The 12571-nt window shown below is 53.3% G+C and overlaps 1 protein-coding gene across 1 annotated transcript; it reads right to left on the reverse strand.

The window, feature by feature from the left end:
- Window positions 1-349: 349 nt before the first annotated feature.
- CTSA (cathepsin A) lies at window positions 350-11445 on the reverse strand. Its single transcript, XM_081867862.1, has 14 exons — window positions 11257-11445; window positions 10432-10546; window positions 8733-8783; window positions 8228-8314; window positions 7987-8142; window positions 6659-6750; window positions 6095-6179; window positions 5850-5941; window positions 5510-5588; window positions 4551-4699; window positions 4343-4418; window positions 4075-4164; window positions 1351-1455; window positions 350-921 (listed from the first exon to the last, which is right to left on the reverse strand). Exons 1-14 carry the CDS (start codon window positions 11433-11435, stop codon window positions 838-840), a joined length of 1440 nt encoding a protein of 479 aa, XP_081723988.1. The 5' UTR covers window positions 11436-11445; the 3' UTR covers window positions 350-837.
- Between the last annotated feature and the right edge of the window lie 1126 nt (window positions 11446-12571).

The following is a 12571-nucleotide window of genomic DNA, read 5'->3' on the forward strand; positions in this document are numbered from 1 at the left end:
ACTAAGGCCATTTAAAAACAGCATCACCACAGAGGCCTGTAGGAAACCCACAAAGCAGAATCCGGCCGCAAGAGAAATCTCCCTTCCTTTGGTTTCGAGCAAGTGCTATTCGGAAGCATTGCTGGCTGAAGCTGTGGGGAAGGGGCTTGGCTGTCATTGCTGGCAGTCGTCAATCACTCTCCCCTCCAGGTTCTGCCATTTGGAGCAGGGAAGAGAAGGGCAGGCAGAGTCCTCTAGCCCCCATCCCTCCTCCCAAAACGCTGAATATAGCAAGAGCGGGAGGGAAGCCACAGAGCCAGGTGAGCACCCCCCCCCTCAGGTGCCTCCAGAGACAGACACAGAACTCCAGTCCCCTTAGAAAAATAAGTTTTAATCGAGGTGGGTGCAGCCCAGGAGTGGCTTTTCTTTCACCAGTGATTCAGATCCCTTCGTCAAGACTGACCGAGAACTAAGGCTGAGAGAGGTGGTCCCGTTAGGGGTGCAAGGGGGGAGAGGGAGGCAGGTCTCACCCTGCTCCCCAAAGGCAGTGCAAAAACCCCACAGGCAATGCTGGGGAGGGAGGGGAGGGCTGCCCCAGGAGGAGAGGAGGAAGAGGGGGCCCCGGCGGACCCCACCCCAACCCCCAGGGCAGCCTGGAAGCCCAGGAGAGCGGCCGGCAGGGCGGAGGGTCGGGAGAGTCCTTGTGCCTCCCCAGCGCCTGGCAATGGGGGGGGGGCAAGCGGCCCTGCGGGAGGTCCCAGCTGCCACCTTGGCACAGGGGGTGCGGGCGGAAGGGCCCACCGCGCACAGAGGACGCAGTTCCCCTCGGAGGCGGAAGAGGGCGCCACGAGGCGAGGGCTAGAAGGGCTGCCCCGTGATGAAGCGCTGGAACATGTTGAAGGCGGGTCTTGGGCGGTCCGAAGGCACCATGTGACCTGCTCCCTGTGGGTCGGAGATGGGAGAATACGGCAGGGTTATAATAAATAAATAAATAAATATTATAATAATAATACCCCAGCCAAGACCAGGCTCAGGGCAGCTAACATCAAATATAAAAACAACTGATTGAAATACAGCTTTAAAAAACAAAATTAAAATACAGCATTAAAACATTAAAATGCAGCCTCATTTCAGTGGAAACTCAATCAAAAACTTTTTTGGGGATGAAAACGTCAAGTCTTCACCAAGGCTAACTATCCAGACTGATCCTACGTGGGCCAGAAAAAGCCAGGGAAGTCCCCAAATAGAAGTTCCATCACAGAAGGAGAAAGGAAAAAGGAAAGAGGGGGTTGGGATGGCCGAGGGGTCTCCAGGGGGCAGAAATGATGCCCTGGCCGGGGGTCCAGCCACAGACCCACCTGGACCACTTACCTTGACGGTGAGGAAGGAGATGTTGGTGTACTCCTTCACGAAGCCGCCAATCTGGTCCTGCCCATTCTCATCGGTGTAGATCCAGGGCCGCCGGGCCACTTGCACCTGCCAAGCAGAGACCCTGTTCTTAGAACCAGAAGGGACCCCCCAGGGACCATCTAGTCCAACCCCCTGCAAGGCAGGAATCGCAGCTCAGGAATCCCTGGCAGATGGCCACCCAATCTCTGCTTTAATAAATAATTTTTTATTTATACCCCGCCCTTTGCGGTTCAGAAAACCGGGCTCAGGGTGGCTAACAACAGTTAAAACACTTAATTGATGCAACAAAAAACAGCATAAAATACCATATAAAACGTGAACAACAATAAATTCAGAATTAAAAATCAATTTATGGGGAATATTCATCCAATAAGCATTAGATGATCCCCAGGGCTAGCTGGCTAAATTAGTCGTATTTGGGCCAGTGAGGAGACCAGGGGAGAATTAGCTGTGGGATCCCAGAGCGGGTAATCTTCACAAAAAGGGGAGGGGGAGGGAAGGAAGGGGAATAAAAGATCAGGCCAAATTCAGATTAAAGGCCAGGCAGAATAGCTCTGTCTTACAGGCCCTGCGGAAGAAGGTTAAATCCTGCCGGGCCCTGGTCTCCTGGGACAGAGCATTCCACCAGGTCGGAGCCATCACTGAGAAGGCCCTGGCCCTGGTGGAGGATAGTCTGGCTTCCTTAGGGCCCGGGATCTCTAAACTATGGTTGTTCATGGACCTTAAAATCTTCCAAGGAAGGAGAGTCCTCAGACCACCACCTGAGGGAGTCTGCTCTTACTGTCTTAGGCAAAAAGCTGGCTGGACGTTAAGAGTGGTTCTTGCCAGCTTCTTGGTGGTGCTGAGGTTAAGTTAAAACCAGCTGGCTTCCTCAAAACATGCAAGGAGGGGCTCAGCATTTCGCGGCTCACTTCGGAAAGCAGAACCGAAAGAGAAAACGTGGAACAGAAAGCAAATGCAAAGCCTCTCGCCTCTCCATTCCTGGAAACAGACTGGGCTAGAGCAACATTTGAATGTTTGGGTTAACAGGAGGAAAGAGGAATGAAGTATTCCCCTCACAAATATGGGAGATGGCAGCCCCCAACTTTCCAAGTTCTTCCATTCCTGGTTTCCCAATTAGGGTCCATAAGAACCTGAGGAGAGCCTGCCGGATCAGACCAGTGGGGCCCCACCCAGTCCAGCACCCTGTTCTGGCTGTGGGACATAAGCGCCAGCTATAGGGGGTCCTGGGGCCCACGCACCCACAGCACAGGGTGGGAGTCAGGTTGGAGGTCTTGCGAGGCTCGGAGATCGCGTCCCAGGCCCTGCCAGGCACCATGAAGTCATGACGTCACATTAAGGTGCAGGTGCCATTGGGCACCCATAACCTGGGGCCCAAGTTGGTGCCCCTGCTGTGGGAAACCAGAAAAAGTACTGTTTTGGGGAGACAGGGGTCGGGCGGGTGTGGAGGATTCCCTGGTCCTGAATGGGGTAACTGTGCCCCTGAAGGACCAGGTGCACAGCCTGGGAGTCATTTTGGACTCACAGCTGTCCATGGAGGCGCAGGTCAATTCTGTGTCCAGGGCAGCTGTCTCCCAGCTCCATCTGGTACACAGGATGAGACCCTTCCTGCCTGCAGGTTGTTTCGCCAGAGTGGTGCATGCTCTGGTTATCTCCCGCTTAGACTACTGCCATGCGCTCTACATGGGGCTACCTTTGAAGGTGACCTGGAAACTGCAATTAATCCAGAATGCGGCAGCTAGACTGATGCCTGGGAGCGGCCGCTGAGACCACATAACACCGGTCCTGAGAGATCTGCATTGGTTCCCAGTACGTTTCCGAACACAATTCAAAGTATTGGTGCTGACCTTGAAAGCCCTAAACGGCCTTGGTCCTGTATACCTGAAGGAGCGTCTCCACCCCCATCATTCTGCCCGGACACTGAGGTCCAGCTCCGAGGGCCTTCTGGCGGTTCCCTCATTGCGAGAAGTGAGGTTACAGGGAACCAGGCAGAGGGCCTTCTTGGTAGTGGCGCCCTCCCTGTGGAACGCCCTCCCACCAGATGTGAAGGAAATAAGCAGCTATTCTATCTTTGAAAGACGTCTGAAGGCAGCCCTGTTTAGGGAAGTTTTTAATATTTAACACAGTATTGTTTTTAACACTCGATTGGGAGCTGCCCAGAGTGGCTGGGGAAACTCAGCCAGATGGGCGGGGTATAAATAAATGATGATGATGATGATGATGATGATGATGATGATATCTAATCCTTGTTTAAAGCCATCCAGGTTGGTGTTCTGTGGCAGTGAGTTCCACAGTGTGACAAGGCACTGTGTGAAAGACATTGTGGTTCACTGCAGAAGCGGCTGAGGCATTTCCCAAGATGCACACACCTGACTCAGCCTCAGTCCAGCCCAGTCTCCAGGGAGCAGTAGCCAGACGTCACCCCCCCCCCACCTCCAGAAGGGTGGGGAGTTTCACACCAAGGGAACTCCAGCCCTGCAAACTGGCTCCCTCCTTTCCAAAGGTTCTGGATGCCTAGTTTCCAGCAGAACCTGCAGGTGGAGGGGAGGAAGCACCCCAGGACCTTCTGAAGTCCTTCTGTCCATCAGTGGCCCTGGAGGGAAGGGGTCTGGCTGAAAGGCCCAGGGGCCCGTGGGTGCGCCCTCCTCCAAGCAGCCCCCCCCCACGGCTCCTGGCTCAACCCACCTTCTGGCGCAAGGAGTCCACAAACCACTCGTCCCCCAGGAAGTTGCAGGCCATGTCTACGTCGCCGTTGTAGATCAGGATGCGGTATTTCTGCGGGCGGGAGGGCCAGTCTGGAGTTAGTGGAGCCCCCTGGTGCACTCTGGGGCAGCCCCCCATGTCTCCCCCGCCCCCCAGGTCCTGAGGAGGGGTCCCAAGGGCCTAGCAGTCCACCCCCTGCAATGGAGAAATCCCCACAGGGGGCTCCCTCCCTCCACCTCCACGGACTCACCATGGTGCCAAGCAGTTTCAAGTACTGGTCGTTCATCGTCATGTAGATGCGCTTGTAACCACGGCTGACGGGGAAGCTGGAAGGGGGTTTGGCAAGGTGTGTTAGGAGGGGTGGGGTGAAGCTGCGCAGTCCCAGGCCAGGTCAAGGCCTCCTCCCCTCCAGAGGCCACCTTTGTGTCGTCCCCCCCCACACACCTGTCCTCTCTCACCTGCACATCTGCCATTCCGGGGCATTGTCCTTAACGTGCAAGGCCTTGCGCACCTGGGGGTCGTTCATGTAGGTGGTGGGGGACGAGGTGTTGATGCAGGGGGGGTCCAGGCGAGCCTTGTTACTTGCGACCGGCAAGGTGAGCAGGAACTGGGGGGGAGGGGGTGAACACATTTCAAAGTAAGTATGCTGAAGGTGCCAGCAGCTCCTCTGGTTGCTAGAAGCAGCCCTTTGACCCTCCCTGCCAAGACGGCACAAGTCTTTCCATGCCCAGGTTTGCTAGGCCACTGGAGGAAGAGACGGCTGAGGGAGGCGGGCAATTTTGTGGTGGTAACGGAGACAGGTGTCCTCTCACAAGCCACCCCCCCCCCAAGTTCTCTCTCTTCCGGGTCTGCCCAACTGGAAAGCATTGGGCTGGGCCTGTTGCCCCCTCTGCCTCTACAATAGTAATAATAATAATAAATTTTATTTATACCCCACCCTCCCCAGCCAAGACCGGGCTCAGGGTAGCTAACACCAAATATAAAAACAATTGATTAGAATATAGCTTTAAAAACAAGATTAAAATACAACATTAAAATGCAGCCTCATTTCAGTGGAACTCAATCAAAAACTTTTTTGGGGATGAAAACGTCAAATCTTCACCAAGGCCAACTATCCAGACTGGTCCTACGTGGGCCAGAAAAAGCCAGGGAAGTCCCCAGATAGGAGTTCCATTACAGAAGGAAAAAGGGAAAAAGAAAGAGGAGGAGGGCCATAAGTTGATTCCAAGCCAAAGGCCAGATAGAACAACTCTGAAATCAGATCCCGCAGGGCCCTGGTCTCACGAGACAGTGCGTTCCAACAGGCCGGAGCCAGTGTTGAAAAGGCCCTGCCTCTGGTTGAGGCGAGAGAGCCTGATGCCAAGCACAACTGGAGACTGAATCATGCCCCCCCCAACCTCTAGAGAGCTGCTCTCACCTCCCTCCAAGAGGAACGAAGCGGCTGCCGAATGAAGTTGTTGCCCAGGTCGTAGCTGACCAGCATCCCATCCTTGTACCTGGAAGCCAAAGAAGGGTCCCGCTTAGTGTCACCTCACTGGAGAGCCAGAAGGGTTCCCCAAGGGTCATCTAGCCCAACCCGCTGCCACACAGGGACCACAGCTGAAGAATCCCGGAGCTTCAGCTCTTGCCTGACGTTCTGGCACCTTCTGCCCCTGCCAGGGCAGGGCAGGGCAGCGGGCGCTGAAGTTGTGCGTGGCTTATAAGGCAGCCCCCCCCCCATCTCACTGGGGAGCGAACCTGCCAGCAGCCAAGCCTACCTGTAGCTTCCAGGCACTCCGCCAGCACACGGGGCATACAGGTTGTAGATGTTGAGGCCGGACTCGTCCACAATACGGATCACCTCCGCCATCTGCAACGAGACGCGGGGAAATGCAAGGATCCAGCCAGGAGGAAATGGAGAGAGAGAAAGAGATGACCCAGCCCCACTCCTCTGCCCAGGCAGTGCCCCACAAGTGGGTTTGGGGGCAGGGGGAGATGCCCTGGCCAGCCGCCCTCCACTCACCCCAAGAGTGCAGTTCAGGTTCTTGTTGTCGTGGAAGTTGCACTTCCCGCCAGAGCAACACGAGGCCTGCAAGTCCGACCAGAGCCTGCAGGAAGAGGCAGGACCAGAACCATTGTCACACCAAAGCCCTGGGCTTTGCCACCCCCCCCCCAGCCAAAGCAGACCCCCGTTTCTCCCCTTCCACTCCCTCCCCACTGCCCATCTTCTCCGTCAAAGAACTTAATTCTATCGATTTTTCACAATGCAAAAACATAAAGCTGTTGTCCTTCCGGCATCACATATTTGCACCGTGCATTCGCCACGACTAAAATGTTCCAAGTGTGCTCTTATCTCTGCATTCAGGAACTTAATTGCTGAGCTAGCCTCTCTGAAGATCTGTTTGTGCAGCAGGCAATGGGAAATCGCTTCCACGTTCCCCGATGTAAGAAACACGAGGGAAGTTCCTTTGGCAACCTTTGCGTGGCAAACAAGTCTTTCTGATAAGGCCCAATTGAACAGTAATTCAGATTGCCCATCTTCCACACCCAACGATGCAGCCCCCACCCCAAGCCGGCAGATTCTCACCTGCTCCCCAAGAGGCCGTGGTAGTAGGCGAAGTAAACCAGGGAGTTGTCGTTGGTCTCGTAGGAAGAGAGCCCATTGCCCACTGCGATTCCCTGGAAAACACAGGCACAGCCCCATCAGCCAGGAAGACCCCTTGGCACCCGAGGGAGAAGGGGCTGCCGTCCCAAAATGTGGCATGTTTCTCTTACGTTTGGAAAGCTGAGCTCTCCTTTGGTCTGCTGCCGTGGAAAACGTGTTGATGTATGTTCACCAACAGAGAGCTTATAGTGTTAAAACCACAGAATCATAGTGCTGGAAGGGAGCCGAGGGTCATCTAGTCCAACCCCCTGGAAAATGCCCCCCCCCCAACTCTGTTTATGACCCTCCAGAGCAGGAGAGTCCACTGTCTTCCCAGGGAGTCCGTTCCACTGCCCAACAACTCTTCCCATCAGAGAGTTCTTCAGAAAGCGGGAGAAAACAAGCTTGCTCCCTGGGCTGTTGTGAAAGGAGCCACAAGGTCCTCGGAAGACGCGAGTGAAGTAATTTTCCGCTGAGTTTCTGGCCCTGACGCTTCTTCCTCTGAGCCTGGGATCTCCCTTCTTGCTTGCCCAACCAGGCTGTTGCTTAGTTACCTGATGGCAACTCTGCCTTCTTTGTGACTTAATTTCCACAGGTGTGTCAAGCTAAGGCGAGAAAATGCCTCTGCAATTTACAGGCCGGCCCTCTCCAATTTTTTTGTGGCTTCCCCAGAGGCTGATGAGGCTCTGTCCTAGCAAAAGCTGCCTTAAACATCACAACCGTTGCCATGAACTGAACCGCCCAGAGATTCCACTAGGTACCCACAATGCCAGCGGTCTGAGGGTCAAACCTTTGTGCGCTTCTCTCCGTCCTCGTCCCCAAAGCTAAAGCAGCTTCCAGAATCAAAATCACGGGACTGTAGGGTTGGAAGGGACCCCCCAAGGTCATCCAGCCCAACCCCCCGGCGATGCAGGGATCTCAGCTCAAGCATCCCTGACAGATGGCCCTCCAAGCTCTGCTTAAAAACCAAGGAGGGCGAGGCCGCCACATTCCGAGGGAGTCTGTTCTTGTTCCTCTGGAAGGAGCTGCCAGCTGAGACTGGTTCCTCTGGAGCTCCTGGGACAGATGAAGCAGGCGGCCTTTGAGGAGCCTCTGCACGCGGCTGCCACCCACGACTCTTTCGAGCGCGGGCTCAGCGCCAGGATCTGGAAAACCTCCAGAGCAGGTGAGTGGCAGCCGCCTCCTTTGTCAAGCGGAGGTTGCAGAGGCCCCGATCCCCAGCCCAGCCCTTGGTCCTCCTCCTCCCTCTAGAGGACCCCGCAGACACACACCTTCAAGTTGAGGCTGGGGTCCTGCATGACCCACTGTGCCAGCGTGGGGATGTAGATCCCGCCGTAGCTCTCCCCGGTGAGAAAGAGGTCCTTGCTGCTGTATTCCGGGTAGAGGCGCAAGAACTCCTTCAAGGCCAGGTAGTTCACGCGAGCCACCTGCCGGGGGGAGGGGCAAAGTGAGAGCACGGCAGGTGAAGGAACGGGAGCCCCCAGGGCCCCCCTCCCAGTCCACCCTACCCACCTCGGTGTCGTTGGTCCGGTAGTCTTGGCTATCGGAGTAGGAGTAGCCCACCCCGACGGGGGACTCCAAGTACAGGATGTGTGCCAGCTGAAAGAGACGGGGACAGCAAGTCACTTTTCACCCACAAGGGGGTGACATACACCTGGTGCCCTCAAGCGCTTGGTTTCATTCATTTCACTGCACCTTTTTCCTCCAAGGAGCTCAAGGCAGTGTCCAGGATTCTCCCCCTCCTCATTTTATTCCCACAACAACCCTGTGAGGCAGCACTGACTGGTCACAGCCAATGGGCTGCATGTGGCCAAGTGGGGATTCAAAGCCTGGTCTGCCAGATCCTGTTCCGACACTCCAGCCACCACGCCAGACTGGCTCTCTAGCTGTCCAGAGACAGGCAACGGGATCCCTTGCTGCAAGTGCCCTTTCAGAAAGAGCCAGGAATTCTATTTTGATTCCCAACAAGTATTTCTTAGGGACCCCCTTGGCGGATGGGGGAGGAAGGAGGCCTCACCTTGTTCCAGGCATAGTTGTTGTATCCCAGAGTGGATCCATCAGGCTGAATCTGCCAAGGGAGGGAGAAGGGGCTGTTATTGCGACACAAGGCAAGGGGATTCCCTCTCCGGTGACCCAAATCGCAGCAGATCCTTATTTCAAGGCTCTGTGCGGAGCAGACCTGGGCAAATCAGGAGGCAGCCGGCCTCACGGTGAGAAATTTCCCACATTCAGGTTTCGAATCTGAGTCACCTCCTGGTGCATCATCCCAATTAACTTCCAATTCAGATTATTTATTTTGCAAAGGGAGCTGACAGGCCATTATTTGCGATGAGTGATACTGGAAAACAATTGCACTTCCAGGCTCTCAAGAGATTATCCTCCTCGTCACAAGCCGAGCGCAGGCGGGTGGCTGATCTCATAAATGCTGATTGAGTTCTCGTCACCCACGGCTGGCTTGCACCTTCCCACCCTGAAAGCGCCACAGTTTGTAGAACAAGGAACCGCTAGGCCAGTTGTGGCATCAACCTCAAAGATGCAGCCAGAGCCACAAACCTTGACGGCTTTACAAGAAGGTTAGACAAATTCTTAAGAGGCGAATAAGGCTAGCAATAGCTACTAGTCAGGATAGCTATACGGAATCTCCCCAGTGCGTTTCAAAGGAGCCTGCCTGAAACCCTCCAGGGATCCTTGGATCGGGACCGTTTAAACACATTATTACCCCACTCTGTGGAATTCGATCCACTATGTTTTAGCTGTACAATCACTAAAACATTCAGGAACCAAACTGCTTTTTCGGTGCAGCCCGAGCAGGAGCAGTCACCATTCAGAGAAAGAGGTTGGAATAGGCCAATATTTGGGTGGAATGTCTCTGGATCAATTGACTTTTCTGTTTTCGGTTCTCAAAGTTCTTAACCCGGCTCAAGACTGTCCTCTGAACTAGCCGGATGTTTAACTGAGAATCACAAGTCAGTCCGCCGTTTGAAAAATGAGACTTTAGAGCCGCCTTGGTCCCAAATGGCAACTAGACATTCCATTGAGACGACGGCAACCTTGGTTTAAGGAGCCATTTGGGGCCACCTTATATATATATATCTCTGAATTTCTAACTCCGGTCAGGAGCAACAGGCCTCTGCAAACCAGAGGCTGGAGGCTGTGTTGCACTGTGGCCCTGCTTGCGGACTTCTCGGGGGGCCCGGTTGGCCCCTGGGAAAACAGGATGCTGGGCTCTGGGGCCCCTTTGGCCAGATCCCACTGAACTCTTCTAAATTATTGCTATTGAGAAAGATGTTAATCGACCAAGTAAATTTTATGTGAAAATAGTTTTGGAAAACTGCTACAATGATTTATATGGAAACTCAGACAGGGGGACTTGAGGAAGGCACCCAACAATGTTAACAAAAGTGGAATTATTACAGTTAGGATGTTTTCTTTCTATTTATTTGTTATAAATATGGACAGCTAATAATTTTTTTTTGAAAGAAATTATTGCCATCAACTGTATCAAATCCATATGCTGCTGTTCTGCCCCCCCCCCCCAGGAACTCAAGGCAGCAATCACACCTCCAAAACAATTGCAACAGAAATGCAGATTTCCGTGCCTGGCTCTCTCCCACCTTGGCATAGCAAATGCCCAGAGCTTCCCCACTTGCTCCAGGGGAAAGGGATCTCCTGGCCCACCAGATCCGGCCCCCCCTCCATCAGTCCTGGATACTGACCGTGAAGGGCCCATGCTCTGTCAGGAGGCCGGCGATGGAGCTGCAGCCGGGCCCGCCGTTCAGCCAGAGCACCAGGGGCTTGTCTGTGGCACTGTTGCCCTGCGCCTCCACAAACCTGCAAGGGAGGCGGAAGGAGGGTGAGCAGCCCAACACACAGCTGTCAACCTCCCCTTTTTTTGCGGGAAATCCCCTTAGTCCAGCGCCGTTTCCCGCTGCTATCCTGGATTGTTAGATACAGTGGGACCTCAGGTTAAGTACTTAATTCGTTCCGGAGATCCGTTCTTAACCTGAAACTGTTCTTAACCTGAAGCACCACTTTAGCTAATGGGGCCTCCCGCTGCTGCTATGGCCCCGGAGCACAATTTCTGTTCTCATCCTGAAGCAAAGTTCTTAACCTGAAGCACTATTTCTGGCTTAGTGGAGTCTGTAACCTGAGGTACCACTGTATCCTGTAGACTGTCCCCGGGACAGGTGAGGCTGCTGATCCCCTATTTTGGAGGCTGCGGATCCCTTATTTTTGAGGCTGCGGATCCCCTAATTTTGAGGCTGCAGATCCCTTCTTTTGGAGGCTGCGGATCCCTTATTTTTGTGGCTGCAGATCCCCTATTTTGGAGGCTGCGGATCCCTTATTTTTGCAGCTGCAGATCCCTTCTTTTGGAGGCTGCAGATCCCCTATTTTGGAGGCTGCTGATCCCTTATTTTTGCAGCTGCAGATCCCTTCTTTTGGAGGCTGCGGATCCCTTCTTTTGGAGGCTGCAGATCCCTTCTTTTGGAGGCTCTGGGCGAGCGCCCTCCCTCCCTCCCTCCCCCCCCCCGCCCACCTACCAGTAGTGCAGGTGCTTGTCGCTCTCGGCGTCCAGGTAGCCCGAGTAGTGCTTGAAGGCGGGCTGCTTGGCCAGCCCGGGCAGGTAGGTGACCTCGTGCCCGGCGGGCGCCGCTTGGGCAGCGCAGCCGAGGAGCAGCAGCAGCAGCGGCGGCGGCGAGGCAGCGAGGAGAGGCGGCATCTGCAAGAGGCGAGAGATGGGCGGGCGCCCCGTCAGAGGACCCGGCAAGCGGGGCCCCGCGAGGGCAGCCAGCCCCACCCGACCCCCCCGACCCCGCCCCCCGCCCCCCGCCCGCTTGCCTCGGCTCGGCTCGGCTCGGCGCGGCAGCAGCTCCGGCGGCGCGACTGGGGCGGCGCGCGCGTGACCGGCGCTCATATGGCCCGGGCGGGTCAGCTGACGGCACGGAAGAGAGGGGCGGGGCCCCGGAGACGGGCGGCCAATCCGAGCCACGCGGGGCCGTAGTCACCCTAAGCGACGCGCCCTCGCTACCGTCATCCCCGGCGCGGAGAAGCGCGCGGCAAAAACAGGAAGAAGAAGAAGGATGATAATTATTTACAAAATTATTATTATTATTATTATTATTATTATTATTATTATTATTATTATTAGCTACATCGCCGACCTCCTGACAGAGCAAGAGCCCTTCACGGTCAGTATTATTATTACTATATTATTGTTTATTGTTTATTACTTATTTTTATTTAATATTATATTATATTATATTATATTATATTATATTATATTATATTATATTATATTATAATTTATTATAATTTATTGCTTATTATAATTTATTATTTATTGCTTATTATTTTTATTATTTTTATTTTTATTTCTATTATAATAAATTATATTATTATTTATTATTTATTGCTTATTGCTTATTATTTATTATTTATTTATTATTATTAGTGCTTTTTTCTAGGGGGACGGAAGGGGACACATACCCCTAAACATTTTCTAAATCTTTGTACTTTTGTCCATTTACTGTATTTATCTATTTATTTTTACTTTATTTACAACATAGTCCACAACAACTCATACAGACAATCAAACAAACCCACCCACCACCATCGACAATTTCATTCTCAAATTAAACTCCTATCGCCTTACAGAAAGAAAACATAAGCTAAAATTAAAGACTTCCTTTATCCTGTCAATGGCCTCCTTGTTTACTTCTTGTGTACTGTTTCCTTTATTTGGGATTATTAGAATTTTTCCTAATTATGACTTCAAAAACCGCAGTCTCCCGTATTCTACCCACCCCATTTGAACTATAAAATGATGATTTCTAGACTCAAAATGAGAACATCCCT

Source organism: Podarcis erhardii, assembly GCF_964252035.2.
Source record: "Podarcis erhardii genome assembly, chromosome: 6".
NCBI lineage: Eukaryota > Metazoa > Chordata > Lepidosauria > Squamata > Lacertidae > Podarcis > Podarcis erhardii.

Coding starts and splice junctions, on each gene's coding strand:
- CTSA (XM_081867862.1), bottom strand. CDS start 11,435: ATGCCGCCTCTCCTCGCTGCCTCGCCGCCGCCGCTGCTGCTGCTGCTC. Junction 10,547..11,256: donor GACAAGCACCTGCACTACTG/GTAGGTGGGCGG, acceptor CCTCCCTTGCAG/GTTTGTGGAGGCGCAGGGCA. Junction 4,419..4,550: donor CCGGAATGGCAGATGTGCAG/GTGAGAGAGGAC, acceptor ACCCCCTTCCAG/CTTCCCCGTCAGCCGTGGTT.